We start from the raw sequence: 27798 nt of genomic DNA on the forward strand, positions 1-27798 counted from the left end.
GTAAAGTAAGAGTGCCCTCGAGTGAATCGTGGTCAAATGAGATGTTCTTACCCACTACCAACAAGGAAAGTTGGAGGAAGGATATCAACAAATCAGGCATTACCAGATTTCTTGTGCAATAAGGGTGGCACTGCTCCAGCCCAAGTCCATTAATGAAGTGTTCGATGAAATAATCATCAATGGGAGAAATGGTATGACCAGTAGTGCTTGAAATCCACTGTATCGACAGATTGAAGTCTCCGAATAATATCACATCACCTAGCAAATGAACTCGGCGGACAGAATCGAAGCAGGCTCCAAGGGCTGTTAAACTGCTGTTTGGTGGGCGAGAGAAGCAACTGATGAAGAATTACCTTAAACTGTAGTCACGACATTTCACTTGGATCTCAACCCAAAGAATTTCACAATTTGATTCAAGGTCAGACCATCAAGTTGCTGGGAAGTTAGAGTCAATAGCCTACAGGATGTCTCCACCACCTGAGTTTCAGAAAATTTGGAGGGTAGACGCAATATCCAATTCAAAATCTGATACTTTGTTTTAGAGCCAAGTTTTGGTTACTGCAATCACTTGGAAAGAAGTCAGTTCAACAATGTGAGTAGCAATAATCGAGAGCTTGTTCTGCATGCTCCTAACATTCAAATTCATTCATCATATGACATCCAAACATTCTGATGCTCCTAATATTCAAATTCGTCATTCAGATGACAACCCTACAGCTTCAGTGATTTTTCTTTTTCATTTTCAGTTGGCAATCCTCCAGAACCATTTTATACACTTTTTCAATTATTTCTGAGGTAGTGGCACATTTTGGCCAACCACTGCATGGATCATCATCTAAGCTGTCCCGACCAAACTTTTACTTGTTTGTCCACTTGGCAGTGATTGAATATGAAGGAGTGGAGTACCCCAATGTTCTGAAATTCGGCAGGAATTTTATTTGCTTTCATACCATTTTTTAAGAAGTATTTAATCACTGCTTGAATCTCAATTTTTTCTATCTTCAAAAATCACTACACAGGAACAACAACAGATAGGTCTCCTCACCACAGATCTCTTCCCAGAGCACTGATGCGCTACATGTTTATTCCTATGCAGTACTATTCTATAAAGTATTCCTATTACTATGCAGGAAACTCGTTGTGCTAGAGCTGACATCTGGTGGGAATTCTAAGAACCTTTCAATCTAACCTCATAGTTGATTCAATTTTACTCAAACATGAAAATGACAAAATAATTTCAACATCTTAACCAAATGAAGTGTTTTCTGACACAAAGCAACTTTCGAGACTCCACAGGATCAGAATAATGTATAAAGGCACAAGTTTACAAAATAAGACCATTATGGCATTAGAATACCAATTAAAGAGAGTTTTTATGTATCCTACAAGGAGAGAATAGAGCTAAGGGCAAAACCTGGAGTCTGTCACTCCTAGTCACTGGCAGAAATTTCTTCCTTCTTTGGCATAAATACCTTAATTAGATTTGCTTGGGGGAATATATGTGCTCAATTTTCTTCCCCTTTCCCTTAAATACTCTTGCCCATTTATTATGCATTCAGTTGAAAATTGCATTAGTTTTAAGACAATTGCCATAGTTAGGTACATAAGGTCAACATTAGCAACATTTTTCGAAGAAAATACTTGCTCTAGACAACAAGATTAAAGCCTTTATGTGAGAGGAATGATGGAAAGCTTTATGAATCTAAAATAAGTTATATAAAAAAGTAAATAATAACAATTAAATACACTAGATATATGTCACAATATATTTACAATATTTCTCTGTCAATTGAGTACTTTTCAACAAACTGTTGGTGCCTCTGGTTGATTACTTCCATCTAGTTCACTATAAGGTTCATTATTCCTGAAAAGATGAAAGATAAATATGAAATTATGCACTACAAATCTTGGATATATTTGATATTTTTTAAATACAAATAAAATACATATCTACAAGGTAAATAGTTCTATCATATTCTTGTTGATGTAATTTACTTGAACTGTAACTGTAATAGTTTTACCAAAGTATATAGGCAATATTAAAAAAAAAATACTCTCAGGCAGAAACCTATCACAACTGCACTTCTGATTCAGTATGAAATAACGATAATCTATTAATAATATTATAGGAACACAATTCCTAATAATGGAATAAATTGCATGAATTTTTACCTCTGGAACACACAACCAATGAATATTTATATGTGCATGCTGAAATTTAGTGCCTATTATGGGCACAGGGTGACAATTATTTAATTTGGCAAATTACTTAAATCTTGAATTACCACATTTTTCACCAACCATATTCTTGAAAATGAAGTTTGTTGCTTCACTACATAGAGTTATATTGGGTTTCAAATTCATAGGGAGATAGTGTGTTACTCAAAAATATTCAAGTAAATGTGTGATATTATTTACAAATTCCCATAAAAATGAAGTATCATACCCATATTAATTCCTCTACATGCAAGTTATGACATAAAAATGATTAAATTATGCAATAGCCTACATTATCTGGCGCACTGCTGCCAACAAAATGAATCAATATGGCACCGTTGAATGCCTCTAGAATCCTACTATAATGAATACCCTGCAGTGTATCATAGCAATTTGCTCCATAATGCATCATACTCTCTCATAGTAGATGACTTAGTAGTATTTATGAGACCTCATAGGATTTTAACTTAGAAAATGTTGTCTAACATAATACCACCTAGAAATATTTCCTAGGTATCTTATGTTAGCATACACAATTAATCGGCATCAACACAAATACCCACGATCCACCAAAAAGGTGTGTGGCAGGGGGTTCAAGCACCAGGTGGGAAGGGTCGGTGATAGGGGAGGATATGGGAGAGGAAGGGGAAAAATGTTTCGCAAAAATCTATCAAATAACATGCAAATTTGTATACATGCTGGAGGAAGACTCAATTCTAAACAAGGGTTAACTTACCTAATAGTTATTTGCTTTACAAAAAAAGAGAATAAAAGTGAGCCAAAACCATTTATACGATAGGCCGCCACCATAACAAGACAGGCCATGCAGAATTGAAAAGTAAGTGGGGGAAATTCTACTGTCACATGGACATGCAACTTATAGTCTCTGCCCCTAATGTCACAGGTAGGGGATGAAGGCAGCGGATGGTATGAGGCATCCCCCCCTCCCAGAGAGATGGAAGGAGAAGCTTGAGAAGAACAAAGAAAGGCAGGAAAAATTGTTCCAAGCTTTACAGTAATTAAATGGCGGTCATGCAGAAAGGCATTTGACATCAAAGTACATAAGATTAGTAAAAGTGCATGCAATTCGGCAAAACTAATTATTCCCTGGATGTTGTGGGTGGAGAGTGTGATTTTTGTTACCTCTAACCCTGAAGTTACTATCTCATATTGTTCATGGGAAGTAGGATTCCTTGAGTCAGCTAGTTCTGTCATCTATTTCCCAAATTTTATATTCTTGATCTAAGCGACTGATATATGTTGGAGCGCAAATAATTTGCAAGACCTCGGCACTGAAACATGTGGCTCTGAATCCATTTAGTAAGTTCACTCTATCATTGAATCGTCTTTCTTCTAATGTTCCCAACCCAACTCCAGAAGCATTCCTATGATGCTTTCTATTTTATCATAAGTCTTTAATGGAACAGGCTGCCCTACATTAAATCTTCTCAATTACCTGAATGAAGTCTTACATGAACATGGAAACAACGTTCCTTGACCTTATATAGTCACTCCCGCCAACAATGCGTCCAACAAATCCCAGTTTTTCATTTGCTTGCCCACAGATTTTATGAATGTAAGTACCCCAAGTTAAGTCATAAGTTATAGTAGTAACACCTAGGTATTTTACTATGTCAACTACTTCTAGGTTAACTCCAGCTAGTTTGTTAACAAGCCCCATTCATCTTCTACAGAAATTTAGCACTGAACACTTGTTATTTATTAATTACAATTCCAATTTTTTGCAGCATTTCAAAATGCAATCTAGATCCCTTGCTAATATTAAATGATCGTCATCCCCAGATATCTCCTGATAAATCACTGTGTCATCTACAAACATCCTAAGCTTACTTTACACTTTGCTGTTCAAAGCATTAACAAAAATCAGGAGAAGCAACAGCCAGATCACACTTCCCTGAGGTACACCCAAGGTCACTTGTATGCAGTTAGAACTAGTGCTGTGAAGGACTACCTTCTGTTCTCACTCTGATGGAAAGTCTTCAACCCAATCTATTGCACTCTTATTGATACCCGCTAACTTCCAATTTGTGACTTAGTTTACCATGGGGAACCTAATCAAATGCCTTTTGAAAATCCTGAAAGATCACATCCATTTGTCTATTAATATTGCCTGATAAAAGCAAGTCATACAAGGGTAATGCCAAAAGTACCCAACCCAACAAAAAAAAACACAAACATTTTGAAAAAAATTGCATTTATTTTTCAACATAATCTTCTTTCAGCTCTATACACTTTTCTCAGCAATGTTCAACAATTCTGATAGTAAGAACTGTCTTACTCCTCAAAATAGCTATTAACTACCGACATCGCTTCTTCACGGTTGGAAAATCTTTGACCACCGAGCCATTTTTTCAAGTTTGCAAACAGAAAATAATCTGAAGGGGCTAAATCTGGCGAAGAGGGTGCATGAGGTGACAATTTAAACTTAAAGTCATGAATTTTGGCCATTGCAATAATGGAGTTGTGAGCTGGTGCATTGTCTTGATGACTTTCTTCTTAGCCAAATGCAGCCGCTTTTGCTTTATTTCTTCGCTCAAACATTGCGATAAGTTTGCATAATACTCGCCGTTGATAGTTTTTCCTTTTTCAAGATAGTCAATGAAAATTATCCCACACGCATCCCATAAAACCGACACCTGCAGATGAAACAGTCTTCACTTTCTTTGGAGCCGGTTCTCCTTTTGAACCCATTGTTTTGATTGTTCTTTTGTCTCTGGTGTGAAGTAATGGACCCATGCTTCATCCATGGTTATTAAACGGCACAAAAATTCTGATTTTTTGCTGTGAAACGTTGCCAAACACTCAATTGATATATCTTTACAACACTGGCTTAGGTTGAGTGTGAGCAAAGGTGGCACCCATCTTGCACACAGCTTACTCATATCCCAATTTTAAGTTAATATGCGATGTACCACACTTTTTAAAATACCTACTATGTCTGCTAGCTTGCGCACTTTCAGTCGACGATCATCCAGTATCACTTTTTGGATTTTCTTCACTGTTTCTGGAGTCGTCGCCTCATTTGGTCGACCAATGCGATGCTCATCTTGACAGCTCGTACAGCCTCGTTTAAACCCTGCCACCCTATATTTTACTGTTGTAAATGAAGGAGCATACTCATCCTGAGTAGAATTCAGTCCAGCTTTTATATTGGTTGGGCTGAGGCCTTTCAAATAAAAGTATAGTATCACATAACGATGACCAATTTTCTCCATTTTTACAAATTCACTGAAAACCTTCACTACTGATGGCTGCCAAACAAATATTAAACAACGTAGCATCTTCAAACTTGAAACATATGCTTTATAGATTGCACACTTTCTGATACAGTGATATTTTTCAAATAAGAACCACCATCTCTAGGTCAGGCCGGGTACTCCTAAGCCTTCCCATGTATGTCAATAATCCTAATTCAGTCTCCCTTGAGCAGGTTTTCCTGAATCCGTGCTGATTGCTACTTAAAAGAGTTATAGCTATCAAGATATTCTGTTATCAAACTGACAAAAATGTGTCCCAAAATTTTGCAACATATAAAAGTGAGGGAAATGGGTCTGTAATTACTGGGCACCTCCCTGTCACCACTTAAAAAAATATGCATTATATGTGCGGATTTCCAAAACTTAGGGACTTTTCACTCTGTAAGCGATTTGTTAAATGAAACTTTGAGATACAGTACAATATTAAGAGCTAAACAGTTTAACACCCTAGCCATTATATTTTTGGGAACTTGTAGGGTTTAATCTCTTTAAGCTATTTGATAATTTCTTGTTTGTCTGCTGTAATATTATCCATGAGTTCAGCATATATTGTATCTAGGAAATTCTCAGGGGCAAGATTGCACATTAAAGTGCTTTGAAAGAATTGATTTAGAAAATTAGGTTATCTCTCAGTGTCTCCGTGAATGATATTATTAAAATTCCTAGAGCAAGCCATGTTTTGCTCAACACCTTTTACCTCCCTGACATATGACCAGAACGCTTTAGGGTCACTGCCCAAATAATTGCATAGTGCTTTACGATTTAAGTCTTGTAAGACACTATGTTATTTTGTTTTGCTTTCAATTTTAGAAGATATATTCTTGTCCAGTAAATGTTTATTCACTGAGGAAGATATATTCTCACCTGCTTTCTTTATTCTAGACTGTAACATTCTCTGCTTTCGAAGGGCTTTTCTAACACCATTATGGTACCACCTGGGGTCATGTTTCAATGTATTTTAAAAGGATGAAGTCTATGATGCCTCATTGTATAATATTGACAAATTGTGTCCAAACTTCTTCTACGTTGGCATGACTTAAAGTGTATTTTGAACTTGGGTAGTAAAGAGTTTAATTGATTGGCAAAAGTTTCAAAGTCTGCTTGGTAATTATAAATTTTTCGTTTAAGTTTAATAACCTTTTTTATTTCTATGTCTAAATTGACATGAACAGATGTGTCGCCCTTCCAGCCCACATCATTAGCTACACTCATAATGCACTCTGGTGAGTTCATAAGAAATAGGTATTAATTTGAGAGACCTATTCCCCTATAGTGAAGAATAAAGAAGGGTGGGGCAGGGGATATGGCACAGCAAAAGACAGGTTATCTGGATAAATCTGGAAGAGCAAATGCATTTCAGCTTTCTTGGGCCAAGTTGAGGGAAGTGGCTTCAATAGTTTTCATGAGGAGGCATGGTGCATTAGCCATTACTCTCCTTGTCATTGCTACAGATTTTGAGCATTGGGCTATCTATGCATAGGCCTTTGGATGCCTAAACTGAGAAACTACCAGGTAGGACTAACAAGACCCCAAGCTCCAAGAACCCAGCTTTTCTCTCTCTCCATACCTGTGGAGTGTGGGATGCCCAAAACTAATGTTGCTACAGGTTTCACACCAGAGCTACTTGCTATCAGGTCAGTATTCACCGTCCGCCCCCTTTCCCCCCCTCTATTTTGTTCCTTTCCCTCATGAGTACATAGCAAAGTATGCTAATGGGGTAATCTTTAAACTTCCCAACATAGAAAAACAGCTAGAAATGGTGAAATGGACATACTTGCTTTCAGTCCATTAACTGCCAAAAAAATTGATCTCAGTAGGTTGTGTAGTGTAAATCCCATTAAGAAATGTGTGAAGTAAACATGAATGAGTAAAATACTATAACCAATTCCTCAGAGAAAAATAATATTTCCTCTAAGTCCATCATGTCTGTGATACTTAAGTAGTTTTCAACCAAAGGACTTACCCTAGTTCAAGTTAAAAGATGGTTACATCTCTGTTCTGATAATACAAAGCTATTTGATTTTGAATTAGATCTCAAACTACAAGGAGACTACCACATATCTAACCTTAAAAAAATATCCTAAGCAATTTTTGTGCCACGTAAACTGAAAACACCAATGCCCAGGGACTATTTGAAATTTATTTTATCTTTCTGCATGCTATCTTAATTGTGGTATTGAACTATGTGGTCATGTCTTGGGAACTAAAACATTTTTTCTACAAAAGACTTTACTTCAAATGCCCATTCTAGGAGCACTGTAAACCACACCAGAAACCATTACAATGAAATTTTTTCCAACTGATGTTTAATTTCCCCATATCATCTGACAGTTCTGACCTATTCCATATTCCTTTCAGGTCTTCAACCTCTGCCATACATTGTACCCTTCTCTCACTTGCCGTCTGATCGTATCTATAACTCCCTACAGCCGAAGACATTTAACACATCTTCCTCATTAATATCCTATCATTCTTCAAAATGTTTTAAAAAATTTGATTTTGTGATGCAAACTGACCATTTTATATCATAATTTTTATCACTGTGATGTTTTGTAAGAAACTCTTTTATAAACCTCGTATACAGGGTCGCACCCAAAATTGGTAGGACTGATATTTTTACAAGAATTTTATTGACGATATACTTATATCGACTTAATAATCTTCAAAGTATGCTCCTTGAGCTGCTACACACTTAGTATAATGTTGCTCCCATTCCCCGTACATCCGCTGGAAATTTTCTTTGGGGATGCCGTTGATGACCCTCGTCGAAGCCCCTTGAACGGCCTTTATCGAGTCAAAACGTCGTCCCTTGAGCTGTCTTTTCATCAGGGGGAAGAAGAAGAAGTCCGGTGGTGCCAGATCGGGAGAATAGGGCGGGTGCGGCAACGTGGCAACACTGTATTTGGCCAGGAGCTGTCGGTCGAAACTCAGCATTTTCGGCACCATCTTGGCGCACACCTTGTGCATGGCCAAATCCTGTGAAATAATGCGTTGGACGTTGGATGCAGACAGACCCAACTGGTCTGCAATTTCTTCACTGGTTAAGCGTCGGTCTGTGTTCAGCAGTGTCCTCACTCTGTCCACATTCGTGTCGGTTCTTGCCGTCGACGGCCGTCCGGAGTGATGGTCGTCTTCAACAAGCTCCCTACCCTCTTGTGCCACTCAAATACTGTGGAACGGGCAGTTTCCCCATAAGCCTGATTGATCATATCGAGGGTCTCAGTTGCCGTCTTCCCGAGTTTCGCACAAAACTTCACGGAATAACGTTGCTCTAAATTCAGATTCATTTTGTTTTTCGACGCGGACAAAAAACTTGCTTCACTAAAAACGGTGTCCTCACTCAACGACAACCCCCAGGCAACTGAGATTGGTGTCGGTCTGTTGCTAAGAGCCCCCTCCACCTTACCCTGCCAGGCAGACCCCCCTCCACCGCTCCGTTCCCGCCAGAGAAAATCAGTCCTACCACTTTTGGGTGCGACCCTGTATGTCACACTACCCTGTAAATCCAGGTATTGTAAGATGAATAAATTGACCTTGTATTACAGGATGTTCATCCACACCAAACATGCACAGTAGATGAAGAGTTGAGGGCCACGGAACATACATACATGAAAGATGTAGCTACAAAAAACTTCCATTATGTTAGAAAATGCAAAATTAGCTGCATAGTGAAATGCTAAATATGTTTTTACACAATACAAGAAGAACTGTGAACCATGTACTATCCTTATCAAGAAAATTATTATTATGTTTAAATTCTTTTCATTCTAATATTCAGTATTTGACTGTTTTGTGGGTTGCACAACATCATTTTGCCCCTCCAACCTTATCACTAGCATTGACTTTCATTACACACCATTCTTTAAAGCAAGGAAAATATTGCTGTGATTGTCCAATATGTATGCTGAAAGATGTGGAAACTATCATTTAGCTTGTTTCAGAAATACATTTTAGGAGAGGAAAATAGTTGGGACTTATATTCAATATAAGTATTCAAGGAATTCATAAAATAAATTATGATGTTTATCAGAATTTAACCAAGGAAAATATAAACTACACCCACAAAATATATTAAATACAACATAACTTTTCCCTTAGAATGAAACCAAGCTGTAATTAATTATTAATTATATTTTAAGCTCATTTTAAGCATTTCATTTTTCCCTAATTGCTGATCACACAAGAATTCAAGATACTGAGAACTGAAAGAAAGGCATTTAATACTATGAAAAAATCTTAAAATGATTTTTTACAGCAATTTTTGAAGTGCTTTTATAGAAATGCAAGCTCTCAACTTACATGAGAAAACACAAATAACAGGGCAACCCTGGGTTAAAAAGAAGTCTTACAGTTAAGGTGAATGTGAACCCATTAACTTTACAGAATTCATAAAATGTTAACAAGAACTGAAGGAAACGGGAATCATAATCACAATGGAGATATATTAGGAAACTAAAAATACTCTGTAATTCCAAATATGAATTTTATTTTGCTGCCTGTTTCTACAAGGAACAAGAGTCACATATATGCAGAGCAGGTATAACTCAGGTCATAAGAATGATCTGAATGTTTGAATTTGGTAAACCATGGACTCAACTGTTCAATAAAAAATGTCAATTCTAGATGGTAGACTTAAAGGAGCTTGGAAATGAAAAATTGTAACTTCGGGATCCCACTGAGAAATTTTTATTACGAGATAACCCGAGTTTCGAAGTTCAACGTCATCTTCAGGTGACAACTCTGACGGACATCCATCTACATATATTACACTCCGGCAGGGGCGGGGAGGTGAGAGGGTCGGAGGGGGAGGGAATTGAGCAATGATAGTTGGAGGGAAGAGTAGAAACATGAGGCACCCTATGAGGAGCATTCCTCCTATTGGAGAAGGAAAGTGGGTAGGTTTTAACGGTTCATAGACATAAATTCAAAAATCTTTCACATATCTCTATGGTCAAGGGAGGGTGTGGGGGAAGTAGTGGGGTTCTTACCCACATAAGCGCAGGTATCGAGAAGTAGTAAGTTTAGGGGGGGGGGGAATGGGAGGTGTACAAAAGGTCATTTACAATATTCTCTTTGGAGCATACACTTTTTAAAATTTCAAGCTGCTCTAAAGCATCTAGTCTAAGTCCTTTCTTTTCTAGACGTAACATTTCAAATTTAAATTCACTACTGTGGTTATATTCCAACAAATGTTTTGCAAAATGTGACGTTGACTTGTGAAGCTTGGAAGTTATGAAGATATTTTTAGCTTAAATATTATGAATATTCTCCTAAAAAGTCTCAGAAAAATTCAGCTAATAAACACAATAATTGGGTAAACACAAAGAGACAGTGATACAAATTTAAATAACCGAACAAGGGAAATAATGAAAGAAGAATGAAAGGAATGTGAGTATGAAAGGAAGTAGACAATGTCTGTTTCCTGGAACATAACCTAACATTATTCCCCTATGGAGAAAAATGCAAGGAGTATGTACATAATTTTGCATATCTTTAAATTTTAACTACTACTCTCACAACATTTCAAGTATAATTTAAAATCAATCACCTATTATGAATATTCAATTCACAAAAAGACAAGAACACATCCATTTTCATTGCATGGACGAGTTTTAAAAAGCCATCCAATGTTATTTATTTAAACAAATTACAAAACATATGCCATCTTGAAACAATGCATGTACCTCTTAAACAGAGCTATAACAAACTTTTAAGAATTTGTCAACTCTCCACATTCCACATTTGTTAAATTGGGTCTGCTTTATGTTTCATCATGTACAATCAATTAAAAATATTAAAATAAATAATTATGTAAGCATATTACAACAATCAAAACTTAATGTTTGTACGCCAAAAAGCAGGTACTACTAAAAATGCAAAAATTTGTTGGGCAAAAATCACAGCATGATAGTAACATTTAAATAAATAATAAGAGAATTGTATGAATACCAAATCACCACACCTTTTATCATTTAGCAAAAAATACTTTTTTGAAAATACTGTGATATAAATAAATTTACATGCATAAATAGAATATATGTGAATCAGTATCCTCCTGCCAGATTTTGTACGTTTAAAACAAGATGATAGTATAAACATGATTCAATTATTCAAATTAGATACAAATAATTATTCAATTAAATGGAATGAACAACATCAATGGCGACAACATAATGCAAAAATGAGTCATTTCCATTTGCGCAGTGCAAACTATTGTAAAACAAGGGTAAATGATAAATTGTAGTCTCACGTGATTTATATTAGTATTTCCATCAGAGAATTGGAAAAGCAAATGAATAATGTATGTTAATTAAGTGGAACATTGACTGATTGACAGATAAGCAATAACACATAAGTGGAAAGTACCCATGTTTGAACAAATTTTACTGAATACTGAAGAAAATTGAATCGATATCATGCAAAATTAACTATCACACAGTGTACATTTAATTAGGTGAATGCAACCATTCTTATGAAAAAAAACAAATATTAAAGAGAGAATTAAGAATTGCTTAAAAGCATCTTGTTAAGTAGAGGTGCATAGTTAATAAATACTGTAATTTTTACAAGTATGAATGCAACACAGGCAACTTCATCACAAAGTTATTGTGCACCCAAATAACCAAGTTGTACCAAGTATTAAGGTCCTGTTCATGCATCAAAAATTGCAATAAATTGAAAGATAAGTTTAGAAGAAAATAATACTGGTTTTAATGAACCAGGGGCATAAGAGATGCATATTTTTGCTTCCATTCCAAAACATCAAATGGAGCACCACACCTGTGCAATAAGACTGCTGGTTCCCAGGACATGCGAATACATGCTAGTGAAGATTCATTGCCACTGGAAGTGCCACTGATTTTTAACACACATACTTTTTCTTAATATCAAGGGTTTCTGCTGTGATTACCAATGCTTACAGCAATGTGAATGCAAGCAGAGACCACAAATGGCCACGCACCCTACAATTTACTTATTATATTGTTTCAAATATTCACTTCCAACAAACCATAAAGGAGATGTAAACCATGCTTCAATCTAGGAAGCAGCAAAAAGATATAATGATCACACAAAATATTAAATGTAAAAGCATAATGCTAGTATAAGAGTATTGATTATATGCATTAAAATATATATTTATAAAGCATTAAAAATATTTCTAAAAACTAGTGAGACAACAAAATCTAACAACAATGAATGAACTTGGTTTAAAGGAACTTAGAACTGCATACCAAAACAAACTGTATTTTTGAACAATGCGGTGAAATAACTATATCCAATCAATGAGTTCAAATTATCACAGGAAGTACTAACAAAAAATCAATAACAAAACTAAGTATAAATAGATAAAATCTGAAATAATACCACTAAATTCTTTAAGAAAATCTGCAATTACAATGTGGGTGCCAATTAACAAAAAAACATGCAGACACTAAACCATTACTGACCGGTAAAACACGTAGTGTTGAATGAAGAATACAAAATCAAAGAGGACAGAAAACAAACCCAAGCCAAATTTGGTTGGATCACCAAAGATTGAAACCCAATCATCTGAAAAAGGTAAAGTTTTAGTTTCCATTAGAAAAACTAACTAAGATATTTAATAAGAAGGATGCAATAATAGCATATTATGCACTGATATGATTTTGATGTACAATTACCATAGTTATAACCATTGAGTATCATCTGCAACATACTAAGGGTTCCTCCAGTAAAATCACAAAATATATTCCCAATGCTCCAGCCCTCAGTGCTTTTTCTCACATAATTCATATAAGCCTGAGGACAATTTCAAAATGAATATTTCAAAGTAAATAAATAATTCTAACTGGCATAAGAATCCTTGAGATATAATATTTTATAAATCTTAACAGAAGAATCAATAAGAGTAGAGTAACATAAAGGAATGGACATTATAATTTCAAAGCACCATAGAAAACAGCTTACCTGAGGAACATATTTAATGAGAGTTATTGTCAGTTTAATGTACGAGCAAGCATATAAAAAATCCAACCAGTGAAGTACATTAACACCAGAAAGTATGGCCATAGTTAAAAGCACAAGACCAAATATACCCAGGATTCCTTTGGCTGTCAAGGAAATTTTTTGATTTCCTCTCTAAAGGAAAAAAATTGAAATGAAAAATTTAGTACATAGACACATTAATGTTGTGAGTGCTTTAGTACCACTAAATGCAAATCTGGAAATACATTTCATTAAAGAAAAAAATCTAATCATTCAGATAGTAAATTATTTCATGTAACAGAGTTTGCAATTGATTTTAAAAATTATGAAAACACATAACAATGATAATGACCTCGGATATAATTCATTTCTGTTTCCTGTCAACAAAGTAATAAATTCTATATTTACACAAATACAACAAATGTAGACATGAGTGCTTTCTGGTAACTGCCATTTTGGAAAAATTATTGAAAAACTTACCAATGCCTTCTTTACTGCTGCCAACTCAGTGCAAAGACTTATCTGTTCAAAATTTGTGAACCAAATTATAAACTAAGATTTTCTTGAGTTATTCCTTTGTGATTTCAAAATGATGTACTACTTTTATGCATAGAAACTTCATTTTATTGCAGCTTATTTAATTATTATTACTCATTCTTTTGTGGCTGTCTTCATCCAGTTGCAGTATTTTGCAACTTGGAATATAATGGCCCTAGGCAATTAAGCAAAGAATTGATTCCGTATTAACTGACATCCATTTTCACTGTATATGTCTGTGTATCTATTTATAAATACACACATATTTGTCTGTTGCAGGGGTCACAGGCTTTTGACTCCCACCTAGGAGAACACCTACACCCTCACTGAGGGTGTAGGTGTTGGTGAACAATTACCAGTTGGAGAATAAAATGTCCAACTGGTAATTATTCTACGGGGCCGATTTCAACTAAATGAAAATTTGTTTATATTTAGGGTGGGTACTAAACAGATGTCTTTTTAATATCTTGGTTACATATACAGGGTCTTAAATGTTTCATAATTTGCACTTCATCATACCAACTGTGGAAGTTCACAGGTTAATCAAATTATAGTACTTTAATATTCCCTGAGATCAGGGCAATCTTAATACATCCATTAGCATTCGGTAATTAAGTGCATTAAGGTATTAATGCAATCATGAGAGGATGGCTTATAGAAATGTACCATATTTACAATTTGATCTTATTCATCACAGTTTAATATTCAACAGTATCTTCTCCTAAGGTGCGAGTGAGTACATCTATGAATAGAAGTGAGTAGCTATTATAGGTATCAAATGATACAGTGGCACATGCATTTCTAATGGAAATGTCAGCATAGATTCAGAGATGTCTGACGATGATACTTCTCTTTATTTGATGCGTATAGGGAATGCATAAAACCCTGCCTCTTAAGCAGGATGAATCCATCAACCTATAAGTATTTTATGAGTCTATCCACGAAACACTCTGACAACAGTATTATTTTGGATGATGAAATCTTCCACATAGAAATTGTTTTAACAAAAACAGAAAAAAATCAAGTCTACCGAACAAAAATTTGAACTGAACAGGCTAAAGGAAAGTTGATCATTTCATTTGCCAAAATAAAATTTCCTTGCACATCAGCTCACCTACAAGAGGTAATAGATTAGTTGACAACAATGCAATATTAAAATATTTTTTAAGGTGAAATTTCAATCCACCACAAAAGGAATAATTTTATATTCTAAATAAAGCCAATGTCATTTGAGAGAAAGAACAGTCGCTACCTGCATATACATATCTATCATTATACTGCAAAGGATGGGATCATATTCTTTATTATATCATTCACTTAATAGCCATTAACCAGGCAATAATGAGCACATTTCCATTGCCTCAAATCTTCCTTTTTCTGCCACTCTTGTTGTAGAGGCACATCTTATATAAATTCACATCAGTAGAAAAAAGGACGCCATACATGGGTTTTAATTAATCTCTCATTTTTGTCTATGTAGTACCATTTGAGGTTAGCAGTTGTTCCTTATTGCAGCCTTCTTCACCATTCATATTTTGTTTACTACACCTCACTTGCCTCTTCCATCAATAGTGATCTTGCAGCCTATTAACAAAAATCTTTCAATTGTTCCAGTACATCTTTTCCTAATATTACTTGGAAATTGTCTCTAAGTCGACTAAAGACTATTAACTTATTTTTAATCTTATTTATCTTGAGATTGTATTCATTTATCCTCTTCTCAAGCACCCCTTGTTGAGTCTTCTTTCTTCTCTCCTTTTCTGACAATACCACTCTATCTTTTCATTAATATTATTAATTGCCTTCTAGGTGTAAAAATTAATTATTAAGTGTGATAATTAGCCACCTCCTACCCATGGACTAAAACCTTGAGATGGTGGAAGGGCCTCAATGTTCCTCCGAGCCATTGAGCTCTGCTAGTGGGAGTATTGATAAATGCTGAGGGTAGGATCACCCATGTAGGTGGGTGTAGGAGCCAGATGAAAGGAAGACTGCACACAGGTTGTTTCTCAGAAAGGTGGCTGCAAAGGCATCTACCTCTGTGGGATGGCTATTTCAGTGATAGTGTCAAATTATAACCACTACTAAAGATGCTAATGGGAAACTACCACAATTATTTATACCAAGAAAATATGATGATTCTGCTCCCCAAATACAAAAATGAGTCCTGATAACTATGGAACTATGACTACAGCCATGGCTGAAAACCATAGAGATCCAATTACCTATTTCAATTAAGTGGTTCCTTAATTCCAGGCTTAAATTGTCACCCATTAGAATACTCTTCTGGTAGAATGCTTGTTGGCCTGGGTTAATCCAATAACTATTTCCTTTTAGCTTCTTCCATTGCTGCTGATTCTACTTCTCAAATACAGAAATTTTCAACTAAAGTCAAAATTATCAAGTAATTACTCCATATCAAAAAAAGCAGTGAATGTCAGCAGGATCTTTTCCACTCGCTCCCCTATAAGCACCCTGAGGGCCAAAATAACTATCTTTAACCCGGTGACATATGCATTGATGGGCTTACGGTTCAAAAGTTTTCACATGTATTATTTTTTTTACCCAATTTTTCAGAATAGGGGAATTAAGTGCTTCAGGAAGTGAATAAGTATTTTTTTGTGTTACATACACTCTTTATTCCTCACTTGCACATGTCAAAGGTGATTTGGTGAAACTACATTAAAATCTTCCCACCAGTATTTAAAATTACCTTAAGAGGCAATATCATTAATTCTAGTAACCTTGTTGATTGGCAGGTTTATAACTATTACTTAGGATTCCGGTCTTATACTAGTTTGCTTTTTTATGTTCAAAGAATTCATCTTCCTCTTTGATTATTTTTGCACTTGGATGTCTTCTTAATTAATTAATTAATTTAATTTATTAATTTAATTAATGTGGCACAAAATACATTCTTTCCATCCCTCTAAATTATCCTCATTTTCAATTAAAATTTTGTCATTAGTACTTCCAAATTATATTGCACTCTTTACCATTCCTTGAGGTGATTTACGAGGTTAATTTCCTAGAAGACAGCATTTACCTTACCATATGACAACTATTTTCTACACTTTTTCAGATATATTCCTTATCCACATTTCCCTTGCTTAACTTGATTTCCATATAATTTTTGCTTTTAACCTTATTTGTGATTCCATATTTTACAGTAGTTCTTGCATTCTTGTAATTTCTTCTCTATTTAATCAAATACATGACTTTGACCTCAAATGACTATTTTATCTTACATCCCTCTTTACTTGGCTTAATTACTTTCCACTCGGCTTTCCTGGCAGAATCAATCCATCTATTTTCCCAATGATATTCTTATCAAATTCATTGTGTCAAAGTGTATCAAGTCCAGCTTGTTCATATTTTCTTTAAAGTGCTACATATGGCCTCATCCTATTCCGTACACTGCTTCATTTCTTACTGTTCCTTATCAAAGATTAAGTAAATAGAGTGAAAAGTATTTGGGGAATCTCAATAATGGAAAAGGAATATAACTCAGAGAGCTGGAAGAAGAGAACATAATTGATGGTGACAAGAGGGGAGATTACACTCTTAAGAGCTAAATTTGAATCTGCAGTAAAGGAGTGAAGGGTCAATAGGGCACCGGTTACCAATGAAATACCCTTGGAACCAATAAGAGAATATGGAAAACATATTTTATATGCAAATATACAATTTGATATGCAATAAATAAATGAGAAAGAGCAATACCGATGGACTTAAAGGTTATATTATGATTCTTTACACAAAAAAAGGGCAGACAGATGAGCAAACTTAACCACAATTTGTATGCTGTGATGTGCAGATGAGGTGATTGTTATATTTACAGAGGAGAAAGAGCCATTACAAGAATACAAGCCTCTATGGGAAGGGGCCTGTACAAATACAACCCCATGGTAGACAAGAATAAAACCATAGTATGGTCAGCAGTCAAAGAAGGGAAGAAAATCTTCAAGTAGAACAGAGAAAGGCACAATGGAAGGATGGAAGAATTTTTCCATTTAGGCTGTAAGATTAATAGTCATGGAAGAAGCAAGCATGAATTTAAAGGCTGAATAGAGATGATAGAGGAGGCTCTTTTAAAAGAAACAACTTTTATGGAAAATGGGACCAACACATAAATGATATTAGGATCAATGGAAATATGGTGCAACCAAAGAATGATGCAAATATATGGAACCAATAGAGTGAAAAAATAAAGAAGTATATACTTCGAGGAGTGGGTGAAGAGTGAAACCTATGGAGAACACTGACATGAAGAAAAGATAAACAAATTGATGAGGTGTGACAGTAAACTGAATATCATAACTGAAATTAGAAAAATTAGAGGGACAGAATTGCTGAGGAATGCAACGGATGAATTATGAGGATGGAAGACAGCATAAGGAACTAAGAAGGAATGAATAGATAGATAAGAGGTATTTATTTCGGTGAAATTGAGACCTAACAGTCCCTTCTTCCATTTAACCCATAACATAAATAGGCAGGAAAAAAGATATCTTGGAGAGCTGTTATAAAGCAATCCCCAGGTTGATAAACTTTTATGAGAGTTCAACAGTTCAGGGCCTATAAAAAGTTTTGATCATCCATGTGCTCAGATCACTCACGCATCTTCTCTCTTTCATTAGGATAGATATTTTTGAGTTCTTGATATCTATCTTTAATGACAGTGCAAATGCTAGGTTTAACCTAAATAAAAAATAACGACTTACCTCATATATAAAACACTGGGTAATAGTTATTGCAGTTGCAAAAACAGCATGGCAAGAGAAAAAAACATCATTCAGTAACACAGGATTTAGCCCACGAGGATATCTCTCTTCATATTCAGTCTGTAAAATATCAGTCAAAACATTCTTACTTCAATGCTTACAGGGAAAAATTACCACCTTTCAGAAAAACAAAACCACTTAAACATAAAACTGACCTCAATGTATGGTATAAAGTAAAGGCCACAATTGAAGACTGCATATAGTAAAAATCCAAGAATATTGAAGGATAAAAAATCAAAATTCAATCCTACAACACTGCAAGTAAACAATTATATGCATTCAAATAAAGTTTCACCTGAAAGAAATTTTTATTACAATAATACATAAACATGAGCAAATATATATCCAAAATCAGTTAGTTTGTTCATATTCATTTGAAGCTATATTGCAAGCTGAATACCATGGCATTCTCCATATTATGTAACTTTCTACACTATAATGTACACCTTGCAATAACATCGACACTCATAAAAATGGAGATTTTTAGAAGTATGGCCTGCAGAATGCATACTTAAAATGGTTTTTGGTATGCTTTGACATTAATGAGCCATTAACACAAAACTGAGGTTGTTCACTTCAAAAGATTAATGCAAAGCCATAATTATATCTATTCATAAAATTACATAGATAAATGTAGTAAAAAAAGAAAGTTAAAAAACTATCAATATTTAAAAAATTAACCATTTCTCATTTTAATGTGCATGCTTAATATTTTGCAATTAAAATAAGTGAAACTGAAAACAAAATTTATAGTTACAGAAGGAAAAAAATCATGACAGAGGGTATATTTCCAGCAGAGAGGTGTTTAAAGAAATAATGGCTAATTTTACCAAAGTTTATCAATTTCTGTTCATACACAGAAGCTCATCAAATTACCTTTTACGCTTCCAATTGATAAAAACTTGAGGATAGAATGACACAGACCATGCTACAAAATACACCCAGCCAACGACTTGACTGATGATCACAAGAACATCAGAATGCTGGACAGTGACTCTCACAAATGCTTGAGTTGTGCTGAAAGAAAATGAATAACTTTAGTTTTGCAATAGTTTCACTTCAGTCAAAAATACATTTTATTACCTGAATAAACACATTAAAAAAAAAAAATTTGGACTTAAAAAGAATCCTGCACTACAAGGATTCCATGTTTAAGAAAATATGGCATTTACATTTTCCCAAGAATTACATAATTTTTTTAACAATTACTGCAACATCTGGTAATTTAATCAAACTCTTGAAACTTTTGAGGTTTCAAACTGCCCACTGTTTGCAACAATATAGGTAAAAGGAGATGGTACATGGCATATGAGGATGGCCTGAAAAGTTCTTGGTCTCACTCATAGATGGATCACCACTAGCATGCTTGCTTTTCTCATACTTGCACTATTGTGAGTAGATACTAGATACTGCATGGAGTTTCAAATCATTCCATCCAGCAGTTTGTGTAGGCAGTCATTTGAATCATGCATTTGGTGCATGTATTGATAGAAATATAAAAAAATCAAGAGTGTGTGTGTAAATCCCATTGTCAATCAAAATGCTCTACATCTATCTTTTTGATTTCTCCCAACTATCCACTCTCCTACCTCACCAAGCCAAGCACTTCCTCATTTGTTTCCCTTTCCGTTCAATTCACCTTTTCAATCCTCCACACCCACATTAAAAAAAAACTCCAATCTATGCCTTGCATCCTGCTTCAATGACCATGTTTCCATGCAGCACAAAACTATGCTCCATATCAGCTATCATAGGGAGGATGAAGTTGATAAGAGTTTATGATCAGTTAAGAGGACATAACTGCAGATGTTCCTGGAAGGAAGTATTTCATAGCCACGGGGGATTGGAATGCTACCGTAGGCAAAGGAAGAGAGAGAGAGAGGAAGAGAGCGAGATGTTAGTAAGGCAGGTGAGTATGAATTAGGAACAAGGATGGCCGTGAGGAAAAAGCAATACAGTTCTGCAAGAGACAGGTTCATCATCACCAATACTTGCTTAAGACACCACAAAAGATGTAGGCACACATGGAAAACGCAGGGGGATTCAGGAAGGAATCAGCAGGACTATATCATGGTTAGGCACATTTTAGAAAAAGTGTGATCAATTTGCAGTTTCCTGGGAGTGGATGAGTACTTGGATAGCCATTTAATAATTATGACAAGTGTCATCCAGCTCAAAGAGATAAAACAAGATAGATGGTTTGAAAAATGAAACGTAGACACACTAATTAAGACTGAAAAAGATAAAAGAAGTACCAGCAAGCTCTAGAGAAAATCATGAGTAAGGAACAAGAGCTGGGTACTATAGAGGAAAAGTGGGAACATATCAAAGAAGGGATATCAAAAGCCACAAAACAAACTATAGGAACTCATAAGAGGAAAAGGACACGGAAACCATGGATTATAGATGAAATGATTAGAAAGATATGAGGATAGTTTGAAAGGTTCTCAGAATCACCACCAGATGTCAGAGCTAGCACAATAAGTTTACCGCATAGTAATAGGTAATCCTTTATGAATAAACACGTAATGCCACTGGTCTCTGGGAAGAGATCTGTGGTGAGGACGCCTATCTGTTGTTGTATCCTTGTAGTGATTTGTAAAGATGGAAAAATTACAATTCAAGCAGTGATACTCAATTAAATACTTCATAAAAAAAGGTATGAAGCAAAGAAAATTCATGCCGACTTTCAGAACACTCTGGAATACCCTGCTTCTTCATATTTAACTATTGCCAAGTGAATGGAGTTCAAATATGGTCGGGACAGCTTAGATGATGATCCATGTAGCGGTTTCCCAAAAGGTGCCACTACTCCAGAAATAATTGCATAAGTGAATAAAATGGTCATGGAGGATTGCCAACTGAAAGTGAAAAAGAAAAATTGCTGGAGTTGTTGGGATGTCATCAGAATGACACTTTCTAATCACATTTTAACAGTGGAATTGGATGAGAAAATTATCTGCTAGATGGGCGCTGACTCTTGACACAGCACAAAAAACGCATAAGAATTGAAATTTCCAAATAATGATTGACCCATTTTAAGATTTACCAAAAAGATTTCTGCACCACTTTGTGACAACAAATGATTTTGGGTCCACTACTATACCCCAGAGACAAAACAGTAGTCAAAGCAGCGAAAACATATTCACCACCACCAAAGAAAGCAAAGGAAATCTGGTCAGCTGGAAAGATAATGGCTTCAGTTTTCTGGGATACGAAAAGGATTCTACTGATAGATTATTTTCCCGCTGGTCAAAAAATTACTGGACAATACTATGCTAACCTCCTGGACCAACTACAGCAAAATATAAACATAAAAAGTCCATTATGAGGGTAAAAAAAACTACACTTCCACAATAAAGATTTAATATTTCACAATCATGGTTTCTATTCTGCGCATCATCATCAGGTAACACACATCAACATTTTTTCAACTTACATAGTATGGCTCAAAGAGGGGAGTAAGGGAGAGGAGAGGGGGTAAGTTGAGTTTAGGTGCAGCAACCTATCAGTAGTCTAGGGAGGGGGAAGGTATGTATTGGAAGGCTACTAGCTCAAATTTGTGAAAGTATATATTAATTAAATTCTGAACACAATGTAACATTCCACTGTCCTTAGAAAAGCGGTGGGAAAAAACAAACAAATTGTGTTCTACATTTAATTAGGGGGATGTTTGACTACAATGGTTTGACCTTTATTAAGGGATGGTCGATGATCATCACTGCCTTGGTGGGGTTGGTGCGGAAAGATATTGGAGTCTTTTAAGAATTTTTGGAGGGGAGAACGGGAGAGGTTTTAATGTTTCATTGACCACTTTAAACCTGTCAGACTGAAGAGATTGTCAAATTTCCAACTCCTTCAAAGCATTCAATCTGCGTCCTATCATTTCATCTGGAGAATGTCTGCTGTGAAGTTACTGGTGTGATTTTTATCTAAGAGGTGTTTGGTGAATTGGGATCTGTTGTCTTTTTTTGTGAAGCATGAATAGTGTTCTTTGATCTTCATATCGAACATCCTCCCTGTCTGTCCAATATAGATGGCGTAGCAGTCGGCACAACTGAGTTTACATATGTATACAAAAAGGGGTAAGAAAAGGCCACATACTTTTCAGTGTATGTGTGGAGGAGATAGTAAAGAGGCATGGGAAGAACTGGATATGAATTAAAGTCAGCAGAGAATCCACAGAATCAGATTTTTGGACATCAAGATTTAATTTTCCAGTTAGCCAAGGGGTTGCAAGCATTGCTTAGAGAATTAGAGTCAGTGTGATAGGTATGGGATGTGAATAATTTAAAAAAACACATAGGCAATGCACCTTTTGAGAAAGAGAAGACTCAGCTAACGTCAGAACTGACTTTGGCCAGCGTCAAAACTGGAATTCATAAACTACAGCAGCATGCAAGGATGGGGTAGATATAAGATAGGCATATTGGACAAATTGAATGGAAGAAGAATTGAACAAGGTTATTATAGTGTCACATATCAGGTTGTATTTCATTATGAAAAGCAAATAAATGTATTGTTCTACCATTATGGCCTTTTCCCATCCAAAACATACCTTAAATGATAGAATACCAATAATAATAATTTTGCACAAAAAGCTATCAGCGGTAATTCCATCAGGCAAAAGCCCAAAGCAGTTTCTTAGTCCTTAATTTATGCCTTCAAATGATATGATGGACAGAATTCATGCTTGATTTTTACCGCAAATACCAAGTTTGACAGTGGCATTGAAGCGTTTAAGCAACTTGGTGGGCAAGTAATTTTGCAACCAAAAAGATTTATTTATACAAATAATTTCAGGAGTTTATTGCAGCCACTTTAATGGAAAATTAAATATTTTATATCACATACTGTAGAATTTGCATTTAAATTCACCACCAAAATCTCAAGAGGTTTGGTGGGGTTGAATTGAAATCAATCCAGAGCAAGACAAAAGAGACTGTGCCATAAAAAATTTTGAAACAAGAGGGAAAAAGGGGAAAATGATCCTGAACAGTAATAATATTCAATTCTGACTCAAAGACTTTTTTGGAAGAATTTGATTCCTTAGAGAGAGTTTTACTTTATATGGTACATAAGCATTTGTAGAATACCTGCCTAGGTCTCATTATCACTTATCCTTGTTAGTTTGTATGCCTGGCTGAAAGAAATGAAAGAGAAATACCAGGCTGATTTCTATCTTGTTATCTCTGATAATTTAGGGTTAGGTGGAAGAAGGGACTATTAGTCTCAACCTCGCCCAATTAAGTCAATAAATAAATAAATAATTATGAGCAACCCTCCATGGACAGATTTTTATTACATATGTTCCACAAAATCAAATTATTCCATTTAGGTGTTTTCATTTCATTCAATTCTGGGTGGTTTTATCGTGCATGCAAAGAGAGAGAACCTTTGAATTCTACTCCCCCTTATTTGTAAGAGGGTGGAAATTTACTGGGGAAACCTACATTTAGTTCTTTTTTACCTTTCCCACTCCAAATGAGAATATTGTGAAGGGCATGAGTGCACATAATGATAAAAAACACTCTTATCTTGTGAAGATAAGATTGAGTGATATCTACAAAAATCTTGGATAGCAATATGTTAGGAGTCTAAATGAATTTGGATCTAGATGCTGAACCTTTCTTGAAAAGAAACATAGCACTATTCATACAAGAGAGATTAAACAAGTTCCAAGGAAATTAAAAACTTGAAGAATCAATATCCCCATTTTCTTATCAATGACAATACAAATAAAATGGCAGGTAATCCTTGAAATAGTGGAGTTTTTATGGACTATGATCATAACCTTCAAAAGAGCGGATTCTGAGAAAAGTCACTATGATTATTCATTCACGGCATCATTCAGAGAGGGTGAGATAAACGATTACACATGATATCTTACTAATTCAAAAGGTTTGAAATAAATATAAATAAACAAGCATTAGCACTAAAAATGTAATCATTTGAAACTAACAATAAAATAGTTGATTCACTGCAGAATTTCCTTTCTAAATGGAAAATAATTGGTGAAAGAGCTGGTCATATTAAGCGCCCTTTACCATTCCTCGAGAAAGCATGAACTGGCCACTCTTATTATTCACTGTATCAATTACATTAGCAATAAATTAAAAGCAGCAATAGGTTATTACCTGAAGAATCTACTTATACTGACATGAAATATAATGAATGAAAGGGAAAATGAGGCCATTTCAAATTATTTTAACTAGTTTTGTTGCTTATTTGAACTAGTAGGATATCAAACTGAATCTGAAAATATACACTTCTGGCAAAACAAATTCTATTGATCTCAAACTCATATCTCTAGAGAGATTGATATTCAGATAATATAATAACGAAAGTAGAATATTTATACTGAAACTATATTGGTGAAAACATAAAATATTTGGTAGATTTGCAACAGAAAATTTACTTCATCAAACAAATTGGGAAGAAATTCTCAAATGAAAAAAATTGTCTTATTTTACATTAGATACACCTCATATTTAATATGACAAAATAATTCGAGACATAGGACAGAATAATTTAATTTAAATTTGATAAAAAATTATCATGCAATTTTTGAAAATTTTAGCAATTGAGCTTTTCGAAAATGTATGATTTTTTGTGAGATTTATACAATGGAAGAATATAAATAATGACCTTAATGTTAGAAAAAAGGACCAATTTGAGCTCCAATTAAAACTAACAGGTTAGGATCGAATTGAGAAATCATGGAAAAGCCTTTTGCACACTTCACTGATATTTGGTTTTAAAATATTCTTTAGAAAACACATTTTAAATAAGTGAATTTTCCTACACTATCTAAAAATGCCTTTCAGTGTTTCACTTATTGCCAGCCACAATATTTATTGACATTCTATTTGTATTCATTGCCTTCTAACTAATGTTCATTCTATGCCTATAACTTTGGTTAGGTAATGTTGCAGGAACTTTTCCAATATTTACCCATGGTTTTTGAATTGTAAAAATAAAAAAATACTAGAATCAACAACATATGAAAAAGTATGAAAGTTTCATTGGTATCAGGCAAAACATAATGGCACTCCTTCCTGATTTATGCAAAAAAGAAATGAACTTGTATGTTCCATAGATTTTTCAATTGCTGGACCAATTGTAATACGAAGTTTCATAATCAGGTCTGATGGTGAGAAAATATAAGAAAGTTTTCCAAGATTTGGATTTACTTTTGGATCTGATTTGAAAATTATAGACCTCTTTATTCATTGTAAACAAGGAAATATTATAGAAAAAGTTAATTACAACAGGATTTATCCAGTTTGTAGATAATGTTTAAAAGGTGCATGAATAACGTCACTAGGTGGATGGAATGCACACATTTTCTTGTGATTAGTAACATGTGGCACATTGAACATTAAGGACACACAAAATTCAGCAACCATTTAGAGTCTAACTATTTGTAAATAATGACTAGTTTTTATTATATTTTCCTGTGTTTCTGTTACATTGTTAATGGATTTTCAATTTATCGGTGGCTCGGGTGAACCGCTACCCGCGACCGACTGTAAAATTTCCTTTACAAATGAACTATCCTTGTTTCAGCAGACTTTACAATTGAATATTGTTCGATATGTCAATTTTCGTGAATGAAAGGGGATTTCCATACAAAAAACAAATTGACAATAGATACTACCAAATATTTCTGCATTCCCCGCTAATGAAAATTCATAACTTACTCTATATCTGCATCAGTGACATTTACATCGATTTCAGTGAGTCCGGGGTTTAATCCATTCACGTATATGGTCCAAGTATGATTTTCCCATCCATCTAAAGATACATACGGAGGGTCCAATTTTAGTATATCTTCATGCTCCGAAAAAATAAATACTTTTGCGCTGGATTCATTGTGTCCACTGTAGATAAATTAGAGAATGTAAAACAAGATTATTTTAAAACATTTCATCTTGAGGGGGGCACAAACATAATGTAATTAATCCAATTGGCGTAAATATAAGAAAGCAAACTTTCAAATCTTGAACAATGATAACTCATTAACATACTTTAAAGTAAGTTCGAAAGAGGTATTGGTTCCCAGCAGAAGAGTAATATCTTTAGGATAAGTCTGCAATAACGTATGGCCGTTTACTTTAGCTGAAACTAAAAATGTTGGAGTAAGACATTGATCCTGAAACTCTTCAAACACTAAGCACATTTTCTTACCAAATACAATAATGAATTTTAAAAGTAGGAGGCGTATTTTTAAATCCATGCTGGCTTATCTGGAAGAAAATGCGGCCTCATACAATACTCGAAAGAGCCCCGAAATTCAATCGAGACATGAATTGGCTATACTAATCTCGATGCTACTGCATGCCCAATAAATACTTCTCTGCGGAACTCAACTACGAAATGACATGAGGTCACTTGCCTTTTGATCAGGGTTAATTCACGCTCTGTTCTTAAATGACATCTGAAGTATTTGCACTGTGAACCGCTGACGGTGAGTCACAAGATATGTGCAGAGTGTGTACGCGTATTCTCAAACAATTTGAAAAATGCGTTGAGCAATTTGTTTTCAATCCGGAGAAGGCGAAAGAGTGAGAATTGCAATGCATAGATAGAAGAGAAACAGCCCACCTTTTTATAGCGCGATATTAAAATCTTGCCCGTTTATCACAAAAGTATATCACATAAATAACACATTTAAACGAGAAAAGAATTGATAAATACCAGAAATATGATTATCAAAATTTACTGCGCCTCTATACAAACTGGCCTATATTTCAAACGAGTATCAAGGTTTTGTTTCGCTCACTATTTAACGGCTTTTTTTTTACTACATCGCGATATTGAGAATTTCCATTATCTACTCTTTCAATGGAAATGCATCCATTATCTGTCAATTATCAGCACACAAGATAATCCGTCTATATGACTTATGTAATCATTTCACACACAAGCCATGCCTTTCACGAATTACCACTTGTTTCCAATCCTCTTGGTTTCAAAACAATTTTGTTTACTGTTTTGTTTCGTGGAATAATCTG

The 27798-nt window shown here is 34.9% G+C and overlaps 1 protein-coding gene across 3 annotated transcripts; it reads right to left on the reverse strand.

The window, feature by feature from the left end:
* Window positions 1-891: 891 nt before the first annotated feature.
* Window positions 892-27739, reverse strand: Ctns (lysosomal cystine transporter cystinosin). 3 transcript variants are annotated; one of them, XM_071588736.1, is made up of 11 exons: window positions 27482-27739; window positions 26972-27388; window positions 26812-26908; window positions 26485-26664; window positions 19658-19798; window positions 18937-19036; window positions 18722-18841; window positions 13443-13613; window positions 13157-13274; window positions 12944-13046; window positions 892-1864 (listed from the first exon to the last, which is right to left on the reverse strand). In XM_071588736.1, the coding sequence occupies exons 2-11, from the start codon at window positions 27018-27020 to the stop codon at window positions 1801-1803; spliced, it is 1143 nt and encodes a 380-aa protein (XP_071444837.1). In that variant the 5' UTR covers window positions 27021-27388; window positions 27482-27739; the 3' UTR covers window positions 892-1800. The 3 variants fall into 3 exon arrangements, with proteins under 3 accessions (XP_071444837.1, XP_071444838.1, XP_071444836.1); XM_071588737.1 differs by having other exon boundaries at window positions 26812-26902; window positions 27060-27739; XM_071588735.1 differs by having other exon boundaries at window positions 26972-27739.
* Between the last annotated feature and the right edge of the window lie 59 nt (window positions 27740-27798).

Source organism: Hetaerina americana, unplaced genomic scaffold (genome assembly GCF_022747635.1).
Source record: "Hetaerina americana unplaced genomic scaffold, ioHetAmer1.1.p SCAF_3, whole genome shotgun sequence".
Taxonomy (NCBI): domain Eukaryota; kingdom Metazoa; phylum Arthropoda; class Insecta; order Odonata; family Calopterygidae; genus Hetaerina; species Hetaerina americana.